Raw genomic sequence first — 16,733 nt, 5'->3', positions numbered from 1 at the left:
AGAATGTTTGACCAAGCAAAGTAGACCAGGGGAGAAAAACTGAATGTAATGAATCATATGGGGTTGGGGGGCTGTTTTGATGACCTCAAACATCATATTTTAGCCTAAAACCTGGTTCCCTCTGAACCTTACAATACAAGCTCCCCCAAGGCAGACTTACCCGAGTAATAATTGTTGGTGTGTTGATCATTCTGAAAGCAAGAATTTGGCATGATCCACCTCCAAATATCACTCACTTCGTCTTAAATATATATTAATGCTGGCTCATTTATCTGAAGGGTGCCAATAATTCGAAGTAATATGATAGGAGGCTATAGCAGGGGTATCATATGGTTATTTGAGCGTCCTGGTTTTAAGTTAGCATTACTGCCTGCTCCATTTAAAGATGTTAATGTGGATGTGTAGACAACATAAAGCTCAGTACTGGTACTTAAGTCTTCTTCTTAAGTTCTTCAGTCGCGTCTGAGCAGGGTTCACATACAGAGAACAGAGTGGTATCTAGTAGATTAAAGCCTATAGTGAAAACTCTCCCATTATGGCTTCATCCATGATTCAGTGGGGGGTGATGATCCTTGTCTTTCATTTTGCTTCCTCAGGTAAGACTAATTCTTTAACTTGACATGTGTTTATTACCTGAAAAATCTAAGCAATTGGAAAAAGATTTCTTAATAAAATTGCCATAGCTGAGAGTGATGTGCTGTATTAAATACCATCGCTTTTGAGCTAATAAGAAAAATTCGATGAAAGGAAAAGATGTATCTCATGTAATGTCCAGAATTTCAAATTAAACTCCACCCTGAACCACATGAAATATTGATTGTATTTATAAAAAGGTGAAACTGGTGCTTATTTACCACTTTACTACCAGGAGATGTGTGATTATCTAACAGGGAAACGATGCTTGTTTGTTTGCCATGGTTTTTAAAAAAAAAGATATATATATATATATATATATATATTAATTTGTTTTATTTTAAATGAAGCCTGAACCTAATGAGATCATGGTGTTTATATATTGAATATCACTGAAAGTGAAACATTTCTTAGAAACAACTTAGACTCATCTCACATAACGTTTAGCCAGCAACAACACTTAGACAATTTATTTTTTGCAACCTAAGCCCTTCTTGAGGCGCTAATCATATAACAAAGCACTTGCTTGAAAAAAAAAACATAAAACATTAATCATTCAGAAATAGAAATAGATTCTTCTCAGAATATTTATTATCTATAATAAAAAAATTTTTTATCCATTTTAAAATAAAACTTCCATATAATATAACAAAATATGCTTTGATTCAGGTGCTTGGTTTTTCACAGCTAAACAACCTGACATGATATGATCATAATATAAACAACATACTAAGAATCTGTATTGCTAATGCTAGCTTTTTAGATAACATAAGGTAAGCTGACATGTGATTTTAGTATAGAGGATTCTAAATCTTATCAGCTAGTTCATTAAGCTAAACTGATTTGATTTCATAATTTGAACTGCTAATGCTAGCTATATAGATAACATAAGCTATGAGGATAGAATTTTATTTTGATTTTTCTAAATATATATCTACTGCTAATACTAGCCAGCTAGCTGTTATTTGCTCACTACACAGATATTCTAAAGAATTTCAATCATCATATCAGCTAGCTACATTAAGCTAAACTGAGCTAAATGTTTAAGGTCTACTACTAATTTTAAAACATTAGATAACATAAGCTTCCCTTACAGAATTTCTGTGATTACTTTTTATTTTAGTAATATTCACTGCTATATGAGCTAACTGGTCAGATTTTCTAGAGAATATTTAGTTATGTCTGTATTGTTTCCTTATAGGGCGAGTACTCTGGAAGTTGAAGGAACATGTGCGTTCAATCTATGAACAAAGAGCTGAACGACGCTTGCTGTTAGCGCACAAATCTCATGTCATTGAGGGTCAGATTCACCAGAGACTTGACCATTATAATGGCAAAAACACGGACACCCTCATTCAGGTACAAAGACATGTTTGACTAATGTTTATATACCTAAAGCATGTTAAGACTCTTATTTTATTCTCTTTTCACAGAAATTCATTGTGAATGAAGCTTTCTGGAAAAAGCCTGATGGTCCTGTGTTTCTCTACATTAGTGGTGAAGGCCCTCTGTCTAAATACAGCGTGTTGGCTGGTACTTTATCTTTTTATTGTTTTATATAGAGATTATAGATTGAAGATTATAGACAGAGCTGGAATGTATGTATGGTCTGTACACTAAATTGCTTTTTAGACACCAAATCATTGAATTTAGGTGTTGTTATTCAGGGGTTGGACTTGGCCCCTTAGTTCTAGTGAAAACTCTTAATGCTTCAGCTTACCAAGACATTTTGCACAATTTTATTGGTCAGACATTGGTCAAGACACTGGTCAAGAAAGACATTGCTCAGAGACTGCGAGCCAGGCCAAAACTAGGACGTCTGCCTTTACATGCAAATAAATGTAATACGGAGTTGGCCCGCCATTTGCAGCTATAACAGCTTCAACTCTTCTGCGAAGGCTTTCCACAACATTTCTGGGAATTTTTGACCTCTAGAAGCGCATTTCTGAGGCACTGATGTTGGACGAGAAGGCCTGGCTCGCTCTAATTCATGCCAAAGGTGTTCTATCGGGTTGAGGTCAGGACTCTGTGCAGGTCAAGTTCCTCCACACCAAACTCTGTCATCCATGTCTTTATGGACCTTGCTTTGTGCACTGGTGTGTTGGAACAGGAAGGGGCCATAACCACAAAGTTATGCATGAAATTGTCTAAAAATGTCTTGGTATACTGAAGCGTTAAGTGTCAGCCCAATCCATGAAAAACAACACCTGAATTCAATGATTTGGAGGGGTGTTTTGCAATATAGTGTATATATATATGGTCTGTTAATAGTGTCTCTGGGTTTGTAATAATTTGATCAAGCCAAATGAAATGAAAATACAGATAAGATGAAATGGTGTGGAGTGGGATTTAATGACTTAAGTGCTCTGGTAATTCATTCAGATTGTCTGATGAATCAGAAGCAGAGTAAATGTGTTAAAACCACATCCCACATGTCTGTTATTCTTTCCACCTGGAATCCAAACTCAATCTTATCGTTCATTTGTCCATCAGGTCACTATGTGACCATGGCTGAGAAGCATGGAGCTCTGCTGGTGGCACTCGAGCACCGTTTCTACGGTTCAAGCATCAATGCAGGTGGCTTGGAGCTTTCTAATCTGCAGTACCTTTCCAGTCAGCAGGCGTGAGTGACCACCTTTGGATGAAGATTACAAATAACATACTTTGATCATTACTCCAAAACTCCAAAACTCCAACAATTTCTCATGTGTATCTTTTTCTTTTGCTCAGCCTTGCCGATCTGGCTGCTTTCCACAGCTTTATCACTCAGAAATATGGCCTTACTGACAAGAACATCTGGATCAGTTTCGGTGGCTCGTATGCCGGCGCTCTCTCCGCCTGGTTCAGGGGAAAGGTGATAAATGAGTCACAAAGTGATTGATTTTTTTTTCAGGTGAAAGGTGATTTAAAGGTTTTTATTCATCTACAGAATTATACAAGTGCAGCGATGATGGATGATAAGCTGAAACATACTTTCTGCCGTGTATCCTTGTATGTATGAACAAATGACCTTCTACATGATCATCAACGAGGCAGTTTATTTAACGGCATTAAAATGTGACTCCATCGGCCTCAAGGTGCCAAATATGTGCCAAGAAAACATTCCCCACTTCATTACCCTATCACCTTTGACCTGAACTATTGACACAATGCAGGACAGACCCAAATGAAATAAAAAATACACCAATATCTGACATCTCACAGCAGAAATAATGATTCATTAGACCAAGAAATATTATCTCTATCTCTCTTACTTCGATGAGCCTATGACCTCAGTTACCTGTTCTTAACTGATTTTTCTGTTACTGTAGCCCATTTGTGTATATCTCTTTTCTAATATGTGTTGTAAAAGAGTGTTGTACATGAGCTTACCAGTGTATGAGACTTGGTTATGGTTCAAAATGTACTTCATAGATCACATTTGCTGATCTCAGTTACTGCCAGACAACTGGCTGATTAGAAATATCTATTAATCTTCCCATGCACATGTGTATCTAATAAACTGGCCACTGAGTGCTGTGTTCTGTGACAATTTGAGGCACTGACTAGACAATTTGAGTTGCCAAGAATTGTAAAATTATATTTTCTAAAGAATAAAATACAAATAGGCGTGCTGTTAAAGAATAGTAAAAGGATGAATGGTGGGATGTTGGGATGCTTTCCACTAACAATACGTTCTGAAGTGTTTTATTACTTTTATATCACTGAAAGTTGCTCTTTTAGCTAAATTGCCTATTGTGTCTGAAAGGCAGTGTGAGTTTGTGTGTGATTGCGTCCTGCGATGGGTTTGCATCTGTCCAGGGTGTCCACTGCCTTGTGCACTGAGTCCTCTGGGATAGACTCCAGTCTCCTGTTGACCCTGTGTAGGATAAGTGGTACAGAAAATGAATAGTTGGATGGATTGAACCATGTTCGGGAGACATTATTCCTCATTAGTGAAGCTATCACTAACGTTTTTTATTTGTGTTTTATAGTTTCCTCACCTCGTCTATGGGGCTGTAGCATCCTCGGCCCCTGTTCAGGCCAAGCTGGATTTTTCTGCATATAACAAGGTAAAATCCTACACAATATACCACTGTTTTCAATATGTTTGTCAACAATGCAAAGTTTTTGCCTTTTGATTTGCTAGAATACTGAGAATGTGTAATATTTTTGCATTTCTTGTGGCCTTCTGATTGTATGGCAACCCAGGTGGTGGGGCATAGTCTTACAGAGGAGAGTGTAGGCGGCTCTTATGAGGTGAGAATTTGATCTCTTTGTGTGTCTTAAAGGCTTTTACTGTACGTTTTTCCTTATTTGTGTACTGGATTATCTCAAACCATGTGGACTTTGTGTTTGCACTTTTTCCTCTGTACCTTTGTGAGTATTTAAGTGTCTATTGCCTGTCTCGGTCAGTGTTTAAACAGTGTTAGGAAGGCATTTGTGGCTCTGGAGGCAGCTTTGCTCGGGGGGAGAGAGATGATGGTGGTGAAGGATTTCAGATGTTGTGATGTGCCAAGGAGCCCGGAGGATTTCACTGAGCTTGTGCAGAACGTGGCTGATATCTTCATGGGAAGCGTGCAGTACAATGAGGAAGGAGTGATGCTGACCATCGCTCAAATCTGTGACATCATGACCAATCAGAGCCAAGGGCAAGCCTATGAGAGGCTGGTCCAGCTTGCAGCGGTGTGAAATGTTCCTTTCTTTATTAGTATACACTATAAGCTGAGACTGAATTAATATTACTATTAAAATACACTGACACTGAAAGACAAATACACTCCCAAGCAGAACAATGGGTTTACAAAGCAAAAGAGCGTTTATAGTGCAACATTTGTACATTTTGTAAACCAATTTGATTGGTAATCGGTCTGTTAGATACCTTGTTAATTAATTAGCTGGTAATCATAATAATAATAACCTTTTAAACACTTTTTTTTAAATATTTAAATGAGAAAGTTCTAAATGTAGCTAGTATTTGTGTATAAAGTAATTATTCTAATTTTTTTATGAATAATCAGCAGTTTTAAAAATGATTAAATAACAGGTGTATACACAGCATAAATATTTATTTCTCAAAATAAATTTATTTTATTCTAAATATTTAATCATTTATTTTTTTTTCTACTGTTACTAATATTAATAAGAACAACAACGACTATAATAAAATATTTAAGGAAAATTATTATTATTACTTTATGCAGTAGTTATATATACATATAAATAAATAACAAACTTCACTTCTTCTTTTTATATTTATTTATTTATTTATTTATTTTCAACTATTTATCAGGTCATAAATTACATCATGTCCTTGTCACCATTTATTCTATAAATATAAGTCATATTTATTTATTTATTTATTTATTTATTTATTTATTTATTTATTTATTTATTTATTTTCAAATATTTATCAGGCCATAAATTACGCCATGTAATCATCATTTATTCTATAAATATAAGTCATATTTATTTATTTATTTATTTATTTTCAACTATTTATCAGGTCATAAATTAAGTCATGTCCTTGTCACCAGTTTTTTCCTATAAATAATATATTTAGTGATGGTCAGAGGTAAAAATGTGAATTCTTTAAATAATAAATTATGTAAATAATAATCTAAAGAGACATATGTCTACAGTAACTCTCCCGAGCAACTCTACAGTTACAGTATAATAAATGATACATATATATATGTGTATATATATATGTGTATATATAACTAACTCTATAAGTTATTTTTGGGGGGTTGAAATTTGCTAGGCTCATCAATAATGTTGATAGAAGAAAATTATGCTATTGACTTTTAGTTATGCAGCACAGTTTCCCACTGAGGCTTATTCTGTGTAATTAATTGGAACAAGCAGCAATGAATTAAATCTGTAATTAAGAGTTTGTTAGGTCTGGCACAATTCTGTAGTGCTCATTTTCAGTCACTAATGGGATTTATTCATTAGTGTAAGCAATGTAATAAATGAGGTCTCTAAATACACAGTGAAGACTGCTGGGAGTCTCAAGAAATGGACAGAAAGTGGCGTTATGAACAGAAGGTGGTGCTGCTGAACTCTAAATGCTTGTGTATCGCTTGCAGCTGAGTTGCTGGACATTGGGATACTTTTTTAATATATTCACTTTGAAAATGCCGCATGTTTTAAAAGTTTATAGTCTTGTATTTTCTTAATGTTTTTCTTATTCATTTGGTTAGATGTATCGTGCTATGGTAAAGGAGCCATGTCTGGATATCTCTCACCAACGCACCATCCTGAAGCTGAACACAAGCAGCAGTGGAAGCTTCGGGTACAGACAGTGGTACTACCAGACCTGCAGAGAGTTTGGCTTCTGTATGAGTACACACACACACACTGTTAAGCATTCTGTTTAACACTTTGGAACAAAACGTAAGGAATAAAACATGACATACAGCCAGCCGTAAAAGGAAAATAATCAACGACTGTGTAGAATGATGCCATAGTCTTTCCAAGTCTAAAGACTTAAAGTTACAGCTTTATCTGTCAGTGGTACAAAACGCTGACACTGAAGACTCCTTCCAAAAAAAATCCCAAATACTCCTACTCATCACATGTATGTAGCTATTAACCCGAGTGCATTCATATAAACCTTAAAGCCAGAAGCATCGTCAGAGCTGCTTGTTTCCTCACCTAGTGGTTTAGCTCAGACGTGTGAACCTCTTTGTCCTTATCTGATTGCAGAGAGAATTTGTCTTTCTAGAAGAAAAATCCACTCTCTCACAAATCGAGCAGAGATTTCCTGATCAGGAAATCAGTGAAAAGAAGTGCGGCCAAAAAATAGACGGGAATCGCAGAAAGGAAGAAAACAAATCAGCCAATGATGAACAAAACTCAGGCTTGTGGAAATAATGGAAATAAACAGTAATTAGATATGGAAGTTATTTTGTTGGTTGGTCCAAACTAACAACAAACCTGGCAGATTTCTGATGAGCTGGCATAGATAGATAGATAGATAGATAGATAGATAGATAGATAGATAGATAGATAGATAGATAGATAGATAGATAGATAGATAGATAGATAGATAGATAGATAGATAGATAGATAGATAGATAGATAGACTTTACTGATCCCATGCGGGAAACTCTTGTGTTACAGCAGCTTATTCAATTACAAAATACAACACACACACACACACACACAAATATTTAAAAAAGCACCTAAATGCATATACCTTAACCTCCAGTAATGAGTAAATACCAGGTTACCAGGTTACCAGGTTGCAACTACTGCAAAAGGTATGCTTTTATGAAGATACTGCATGTTGGGCTCTTTCTTTCTTTCTTTCTTTCTTATTAAAGTTTCTACATATGTAAATGTGCATAAACATGTGGCTATGTATGCAGATCAGACCTGTGAAGACACCAGCTGCCCATTCGTACGAACACTGACACTGCAGGACCATACTCAACTCTGCCCTCAGCTTTTTGAGATTCCTGAACACACACTCCCCATGAACATCGCCTTCACCAACCAGTACTACGGAGGAGATCAGGCCCAAACCCAGCGTGTGCTCTACATCAATGGTAAGAGTGAAGTGTCACTTCTTACACAACACAGTAACAGCGAATAAGGTGTCTCTTACTATTATGTTCTAAATAAATAACGGTGCAAGAAAAGTTAAACCTTTTTGATTTTTTGGTTGCTTCAAAAACATTTGGATGAACAAGTGAATCATTTCCCATCACAAAGAACCTTTGACATGAAGGCCATTCATAATGGGAAAGGATAAATGATAAAAAGAAGAGTCCTACAAAAGGTTCCCCAGGGCACTGGTTCTCAAAGTGGGGTCCGAGGAACCACAGGGGTCCATGATGCATAGGCAGGGGGTGTGTGATTTATTTATTTATTTATTTATTTAGTTTGTTTGTTTTTTAAATTTTATTATAAAGATGGAAATCCAGCATTATTTAAAGCTTTACTATTTCTATATTTGTTTATTTCTATTTCTGTATTTTAATCATTATCAGTCTGTTTCACTGTTCAGTTGTATTGAATGAGTGTAACTCGAACCTCAATCACCCCAAAACGAGTAACCTCTCAATAATGTATGGGAACGTTTTCTATATGTGGAAAATTCAGCAAAAAATGCTCTACGGATCCAGTAAATTATCACAATAATATTTTCGGTCTCCATTTAAAAAATGTGAGAATCTTTGACTTAGGGAACCAAAAATTTATTTTTTTTCTGTGTTATGCCTGTAATCAAGACACCAATCAAGACCATACACATTCAGTGTAGGAGTATAAAATAAAATAAAATAAAATAAAATAAAATAAAATAAAATAAAATAAAATAAAATAAAATAAAATAAAATAAAATAATCAAGATTGCCTTACACATTCAATTTAGGAGTATAAATAAAATAAAATAAAATAAAATAAAATAAAATAAATAATCAAGATTTCCTTACACATTCAATTTAGGAGTATAAATAAAATAAAATAAAATAAAATTCCAAGTATTTCCATAAATATTTATTTATTTAATATTTATTAAGAGTTCATAGATAATACTTTAAATAAAGGTTTTGTTGTGTTATACCACACTACTGTTGAATTGCTCAGATATTGTGGATTATTGTATGGAGGACCAAAGGTTGATGAAGTAATTATTCTGTATAGTTTTTAAAATGTAACAGAAACTGTTTTGTCTCAAAAGTGTTCCATGACATCGACTCATAATGGATAAAAAGCATCCATAAGAGATTTTAAGAAATTAAAAACCACATTGTTATAGGAAATTAATTGCACCACCCTGATGCCCGGTCATGTTTCATTCCTCAAGAGGTGGTGTCCTTTTATTAAAGAGTAAATTGAACATGATGGTTAAGTGCAACACATGACATCTGACTAATCCAGTGCTTTCTGAATGACTAGTTTTAAAACATGGCCTTCGGAGTTAAGTGAAGATTTTTGTCAGTGATGTGGGCTATAATGGCTGATCAAGCTGGGTTTTTGTCCACCTTAGGTGACATTGACCCTTGGATGGAGCTAAGTATTGTGCGTAATGGGACCAGGGTGGATAAGGACAGAGCCATTGTGATTCACGGCGCTGCTCACTGCGCGGATATGAACCCTGCACGATCTGGGGACAAGCCCTCACTGCGTCTGGCCAGGAAGGTGAGAGAGAGAGAGAGAGAGAGAGAGAGAGTGATGGGAGCAGAAAAACTGAAATGGATTCTGTAGGGAAACAGTAGTGGCATGTGTGAGAACAAAGATTGATTACGGTAATACTTCGGGTGAAAAGCCACCCTGACGTAATCCACCCCCAAACACACACACACACACACTCTATCTCTCCCTCTCCATCTTTCCACACACCCACACAAAAACACACAAACACACACTTCTCATATTTTTCCTCTCTGCGCAGGAAATTGAAAGGCATGTTGTCATGTGGCTGAAGAGTGCAGCATGGGAGCACACGCTCTGACCAATCGGCACGCTTGAAAGTTGGTCACCTGACTGAACCACTTTGCTCCGCCGTGACCCTTCTCTTCTGCCTTCTGTCAAATTATCTTATCGGACTGCATGTGTGATGTGAGAGTGTGTATGAGTGTATGTGTTGGGGTAGAAAGTTGCTAAGTGTGTGTGGGTTTGTATGTCTATCAGTTGGTCATTACCCGGAACGTTTCAAGCTGTGGTTTTGTAGTGTGTGTGTGTGTGTGTGTGTGTTAACAATAAAAAGACAATTACAGCTATTAGTATTAGTTCTTGCATGATACTACCCTTAGTATATTAATATATACCAGTAGTATAACATTAGGCGGCACTGCCTCATACATTTTGAATCAAATAAGCAATAAAGTTATTAATTATGGTGTGATGATTGGATCTTTCCATTTCTTTCACATTCTTTAACAATTTAACTATTAAAAAAATACGCATAACTACGGTCAAACTGCTAGCTGGAAACAAATCAGATGACAGATCATTTCATTAATCATTACGTGCCTTAAAATAATTAATATTTTAGCTTTATTTTATTATAGCTTTATTAGATTTTATTTATTTAGCAATTTTTAATGTAGTGGTCATTCTAAATAGTTTTGAAAGCAGCAAAAAAAAGTGGTATTCTTAATATCTAAAAAGACATTTTGTGACTTAATTATCTTTAAACTACTTAATATTGGAAGTCTAATGAGGGCCATTATTCTTAATAGTAGCTCTGCACTTTAAAATTTAATTTCTTACTTAATATGTATAGTGTATGAGTGTATTCGTTTTAGAACGAGACTGAGAGACCAAGTTAGAAATGTATACGTTGTTCTCCGTAAATATTACAAGCAATACAAAAATACAAAAAATAAAGGGATCCTTGTCGACGAGAGAAACGAGAGAAAAATGCAATGAATAAGTATCAGAGTATGTTTTTCCATTCATTTCACCCAGGCCACTGTGTCAGCACTTATAAATCTTAAGTCACTCAGCTATAAAGCGGTTTTAATTTGTATGAGACGTTTATGTGTTTATATGTCAAAGCTCTACAAGGTCATATCAGCGGTCCAAACTTTATGTCATCTTCTTGTGAATAGGTCAATTCTGCATAATGTTACTATGCACAAGGGATTTCACTGTGATATCTCTATACCGTAGCGTTCAGCGAGCAGGATTTAGGCTAATGGATTCATGCAAAGTGGCTACAAATTGGGCTGTATGAAATACTACACGAACATAATCAGAAACAGAAAATCAATGTTAGCAGAATCTGCAAATCTATTTGCGACTGATTGAGTGTAAGGTGAGGAACAGCCAGTTGCCCCATGGCCATCTGTTTGGCTGTGGGTGGGAGGGGGTTGGTCTGTGTGTGTGTTTGGTGTGTTTGTGTGTGTGTGCTGGGGGTGGTTTGGGGGCCAGGGGGTGTGTACTGCTCCTGCTGCTCAGTCCTGCCTCTTGCTGATTGATGATCTCCACTCCCCCAGGGTCGACCAGGTCACGACCTCCCATCACTGACCCCCCCTACAGAGAGAGAGAGAGCACCCAGGGTCCACACACACACACACACACACACATACATACACTTGCAAGCATACACACTCTCTCACTTGCAAGCATACACAGTCTTTCAACACAAATACACTCACTCATCTAGATTATTAGTCTCTCTCTCTGGCACATGCATCCATCGGTAAGACATTAGGACTTCATAAAACATTTACAATATGCTTAAAAGTCATATTTATACTTTTTCCACAGTCTATAATCTTTATACAGACAGCTGCAGACTCACTAATGCCAACATTCAGCATATATATTCATAACCGTCTATAAAATAATTACAGTCAGGTTATATGTACATCGGGAGCTGCTGCTAATCACTTTAAAAACTCATGGCCCTCTCATTTCTCCTTTCCCAGTCTATTCTTTATGTCCTGCTTGTTATGATATCAGAGGTTATAGGGTCACTGGGATAACCGTGAGCCATTTATCTACTGGCCTAAGCCCTATCTACCAACCTTATCAGATCATGCCACCTACCAGTGCCAATCATCAAAGGTCTGAGCTCGTGAAGACATCTTGTAACAGTGATTCACCACTGGACCCCCCCACCCCCACCCCCACCCTACCCGATGCTTGAGGTATACCATGCAGAAGCCAAATCAACTCAAACATTTAATGAGACCCTCTGATTTTTATTTACTGTCACAGGGTCAGGTTACAGAAATCAGATCATTCATATTTACAGTTACACATTACATTTTACAGGCTTTTAAAAATGAGCCTTCACTGTGCAGAACACGATGGAGCATGATGGACGAGAGTCTCCGAAAATAATTCTAAAAAAAAAAGACTTTTGTAGTAATTAATAATTAAATTAGAATAAATAATCTGAAATAAAAGTAAACAATATTAAATAATACATTGTAATAGAATTATATAATAAATACATATTATTATTTTTTTAAATAATTGAAATAGTTTGATTTGGGGTAAAATATGGTCCCTCTTTCCCTCTTAGAATAATTTTTATAAATTACGTTTTTCAAATTCTAAAGAAGAAGAAGAATTTAAGAAGAGAATATATTATACATACATACATATTGCATATCCATAACAAATATAATTAAATATTATTATTATTATTATTATTATTATTATTATTATTATTATTATTATTATTAATAATAATAATAATAATAATAATAATAATAATAACAGTCTTTTTTGGGAACATATTTTCTTCCAATAAGAAAACATTTTTGCCAAAACCAGCCAGATTTTTGGTTGATGTTTCAGTTTTTAAAAGAAAATACAATTTATTCCATTTATTGAATGAACCTGAGGAGATGAACATAAAAGATATTTTATTTTTAATGAAATATATGACCTTAAACTGTATTACATCCTAGCATATTTACATTTAATTCTTGTCATGTAAAATGACTCTTTTGGTAAAATACTCTTTTACTTTCTTCTACACTGTAGTAATCATACTTGAAGTAGAGCTCTAAATCATACGTTTTTGCACTTATGCTAGTCTGCTAGCCTCTATAAACCTCTAAAAGACTGCTGAGCTGTCAGAAGCCAATACGACTATTTAAACAAAACAAAAAATGCTGAAAAATAAATCAGTTTAGCGCTCCTCCAACTCATATGCACATTGAGTGTAAAAGCTATGTCATTCTCATTACTACAACCTTGCTACAATATTATATGTTTAAACACCGGGCACTGCGGTGAAATGTGTAGCACTGGTTGTAAATTAGTCGAAAATGCAATGCATCCTGGACCGTTTCACCGTAACAGCTCCGTCCATAGCAAGTGTTTCATTTCTAGGCAGAAGCGCAGGAGCAGTGGCATCGAGACTCCTATAGTGAGTTCCTTCAGTAGGAACTAAACTAATGCTGTTTAATTAAGAAGTTAACTTTCAGATCAGGTTTACTAGCCAGCATATTTGACTCTTGTGACTCTTTCCCCTATAAAGGGTTCACACTAATGACAGAATTAGCTTCCTCAGCATGGGGAGTTCCTGTTGTATATCGAATTACTGTAAGCTAGCTAATTAACATTTTAGTCAAATTAACAAATGTGTTAGTCTGTTCAGATACGTTGATCCCACCTACTTTTAAATGAATGACAGATCTCAGGACTGATCACTGGACCGGGTTTTTGTTTCAATTTGCCCCCAAAAGCATTCTGAAAAATAAGAGCAAGCTCTGTATAAATGTGATTAATAGGTTAGTCTATTTTTAGCTGCGAGGTAGGGGCAGATCTGTGATGGCAAGGTGAAAGCTACTACTCTCCTTAATTACAAATTAAAATGAAACGCTACAGTCTTAATTACAGATCTTACAGGAGCCCGGCTCCCAGTGCATTCAGTTATGCATTTTAACTGTATTTATTAATATTAACTATATCCAACACACAACCGATTACCAATTTATACAGACCCTACAACCACTCGTGTCTGTGCCAGGACTGCTTATTTATTGATCTTGCTTTCTCTTGCTTCAAGGTACATTATTTTGAAATAAATGTGATGTAACAAAACATTACGGCATACGATATCAGTGCTGCTGGATTTTGGTTCAATTTATATGAAGTAAAAGATGTAGTACAAGCACTAAAACCCTTAAACCTGGCTATAACCACCATTACAGAAAAGTAACAATAACTAAATATTAATGTCAAATTTACACTTTATTTATTTATTTATTTATTTATTTATTTATTTATTTATCTATCTATTTATTCATTTATTTATTTGCATTTTTTTATTTTACAAATAATGGATTTCCACTTGTATGGCAGGAGTTTTTTATTTTATTTTATTTTATTTTTATTTTCCAGATCCATCTGGTTTTATTTCACTGATTTTTATTTCACAGTAATTCTTTTATTGTAAAAGTATGACAGATTTTTTAAGACATGGTTACAGATTACTCACATATATTTTTTTACGTTTAAAGTTTTGACACAATCCACATCTTTTCATAATACATCTGTAATTCGTCTGTATCTTTCCCATATAAGGTATATGTTATATACGCTAAGGAAGTGATATGGATTTAAGGAAAAAATACAGAAAGGTGAGACAAGGATTTAGCTTTTAAACTCAAACCTCCACTACATGCAACATGCACAATAATCCGTCATGAGCTACATCATTGTCATGCATGCTTATTAGCCAGTTTGGATCTACATTAAAGAATCTAATTGTGAAACCTTGAAAAAAACACAGGATTTTATTTCATCATCACAATCTGATCATCAGGCGAGTCTGGAAGCTTGAAAATAGCATGATTCTCTCTTATTTCACTCACCCTCCCACTCCACTCCCACTCCCCATCCCTTACTCTCTCTCCTCTCTCTCTCTCTTTCTCTCTCTCTCTCTCTCTCTCCCATTCCCTTGATCAATGAGCAAGAGCTAGAGCTACGACTATTAATCAGAGCCTATCGGCGATCTGTCTCCCACAACAACCAATCACAGCAGCCCGACAGCTGCCCCATGACAAATGGATAGAGGAGGGATGGAATGGGTTGGTGTGTGGGTTGGTGTGTGTGTGTGTGTGTGTAAGTGTGTGTGTGTGTGTGTGTGTGTTGGTTGGGGGTGCATTTTATCTGATCCTCACCAGGCTGCAGACAACGGCACTTACAGATGACTCCAGATGCTGATTAAAAACACACACACACACACACACTCACACACACACACACACAGCAGCAGCAAACACATATAGATGAACAAAATGATGCATTTGAAGCTCCATATATTTAAAAGACAGGGACAAATGTATTCATAGTAAATGTAAATAAAGTACTAGCCTATAGAATTAATTGGCTTACAAGATTCCAATGGCGCAGCTCATTAAACTGTGATATTACAAAAACATGATCTGTTAATTAAATCAGTAGACGTGTTTTTTTGTTTGTTTTTTTTACGATGGGATCTGTATGCAAAGTAATGTTCAAATGATAGACTGTGCTTGTGTTAGTGTTTTTTTTTTCCATATTCATATTCACAAGGTTATTCGAGGCTCCCGCCGAATACAAATGTCCGGTCAGTTCAGGTAGTTCAGCATTCATTGTTTATACATCTGACACTTTTGAACACAACTGGTCACAGCTCTCGTCGATGGGGGGAAAAAAAAGAAAAAAAATTCAATCTTGCTCTGTTACTGCAGTTTGCAATAATCCACTTGCTGATCATAACACCTCGCCAAAACTCAGCATACATGTGATGCAAACCAGACCTTGGGTCAGATTTATGAACCACTTGACTTAGCGTTTCTCCTTTGCCCTGCTCCTTACTCCTCCCCTCCTTCTGTCCTTCCCCACATCTGTCCATCTATCATCCCCATGGCCAGCGGAAGAGCATTAATCTCCCCTCATCCCATCCCTCACTCTCTTGGACAGCAAGTGAGAAGGAGGGGTAGGGAGAGAGAGGAGAAGAAGGGAGAACCTGGAATTACTTTTTCATAACATTGCACTAAGACTGTATCACAATCAACGCACATATGATACCAGCCCATGCTTTCACTCATTACACCACTGTTTCTAGGTGCAGGATTCCCTTTTGCAGATCATGTGTGGGTGTGGTGATATCTTGTCATCTCCAAGCTTCTCTTGATCCCACATCTTAATGCAAACCTGGACCTCCGAAGGCGTGAAAGCTTCCGATTGACAACTGCAGAAATCATGAAACATCACCTCAAACTCACAAAAACACAATAATATTACAAATGCTAGTGAGATAATTACTTCATGTGGACAAACTGTCCAGTGATGAGGTGACTGGGTCAAACAGAGTTCGTGTCATGCTCTTGCTGAGCTGGTTTGACTCAAATGAGTCTGACATGTGAGGAGCTTTCAGACATCCTGGGAGGTAAATGCCAATGGAGGACATTAAAGAGAAAGTCAAATGTTTAGCCCTGGTGTGAAGCCACAGCCCCAAGCATACTGTAATTACAACAATTACCATACTCTTCAGTTAGCCTACTCTACTATTGCGCTTAGTATATACTTGTATAGCATTTATATATGTAACACTCACCGTATTTTATCCTTGTTTAGTTATAATTTTTTTCCTTTTGAAAAGTATGGTTTTAATTACAAGTAAATAAACTCTACATTTAAGTGCTGTAATT

The 16,733-nt window shown here is 36.0% G+C and overlaps 1 protein-coding gene across 1 annotated transcript; it reads left to right on the top strand.

The window, feature by feature from the left end:
* Positions 1-535: 535 nt before the first annotated feature.
* Positions 536-10,311, top strand: LOC131371122 (thymus-specific serine protease). Its single transcript, XM_058418906.1, has 12 exons — positions 536-596; positions 1,835-1,992; positions 2,067-2,166; positions 3,127-3,256; positions 3,364-3,487; positions 4,608-4,685; positions 4,825-4,872; positions 5,029-5,298; positions 6,819-6,954; positions 7,989-8,168; positions 9,614-9,765; positions 10,019-10,311. The coding sequence occupies exons 1-12, from the start codon at positions 536-538 to the stop codon at positions 10,076-10,078; spliced, it is 1,497 nt and encodes a 498-aa protein (XP_058274889.1). The 3' UTR covers positions 10,079-10,311.
* Positions 10,312-16,733: the final 6,422 nt, after the last annotated feature.

The sequence above is a fragment of the Hemibagrus wyckioides genome, linkage group LG20, assembly GCF_019097595.1.
Source record: "Hemibagrus wyckioides isolate EC202008001 linkage group LG20, SWU_Hwy_1.0, whole genome shotgun sequence".
NCBI lineage: Eukaryota > Metazoa > Chordata > Actinopteri > Siluriformes > Bagridae > Hemibagrus > Hemibagrus wyckioides.
This window is presented reverse-complemented; position numbering and strand designations above follow the sequence as displayed.

Coding starts and splice junctions, on each gene's coding strand:
- LOC131371122 (XM_058418906.1), top strand. CDS start 536: ATGGCTTCATCCATGATTCAGTGGGGGGTGATGATCCTTGTCTTTCAT. Junction 597..1,834: donor CTTTCATTTTGCTTCCTCAG/GTAAGACTAATT, acceptor GTTTCCTTATAG/GGCGAGTACTCTGGAAGTTG. Junction 3,488..4,607: donor CCGCCTGGTTCAGGGGAAAG/GTGATAAATGAG, acceptor TGTGTTTTATAG/TTTCCTCACCTCGTCTATGG.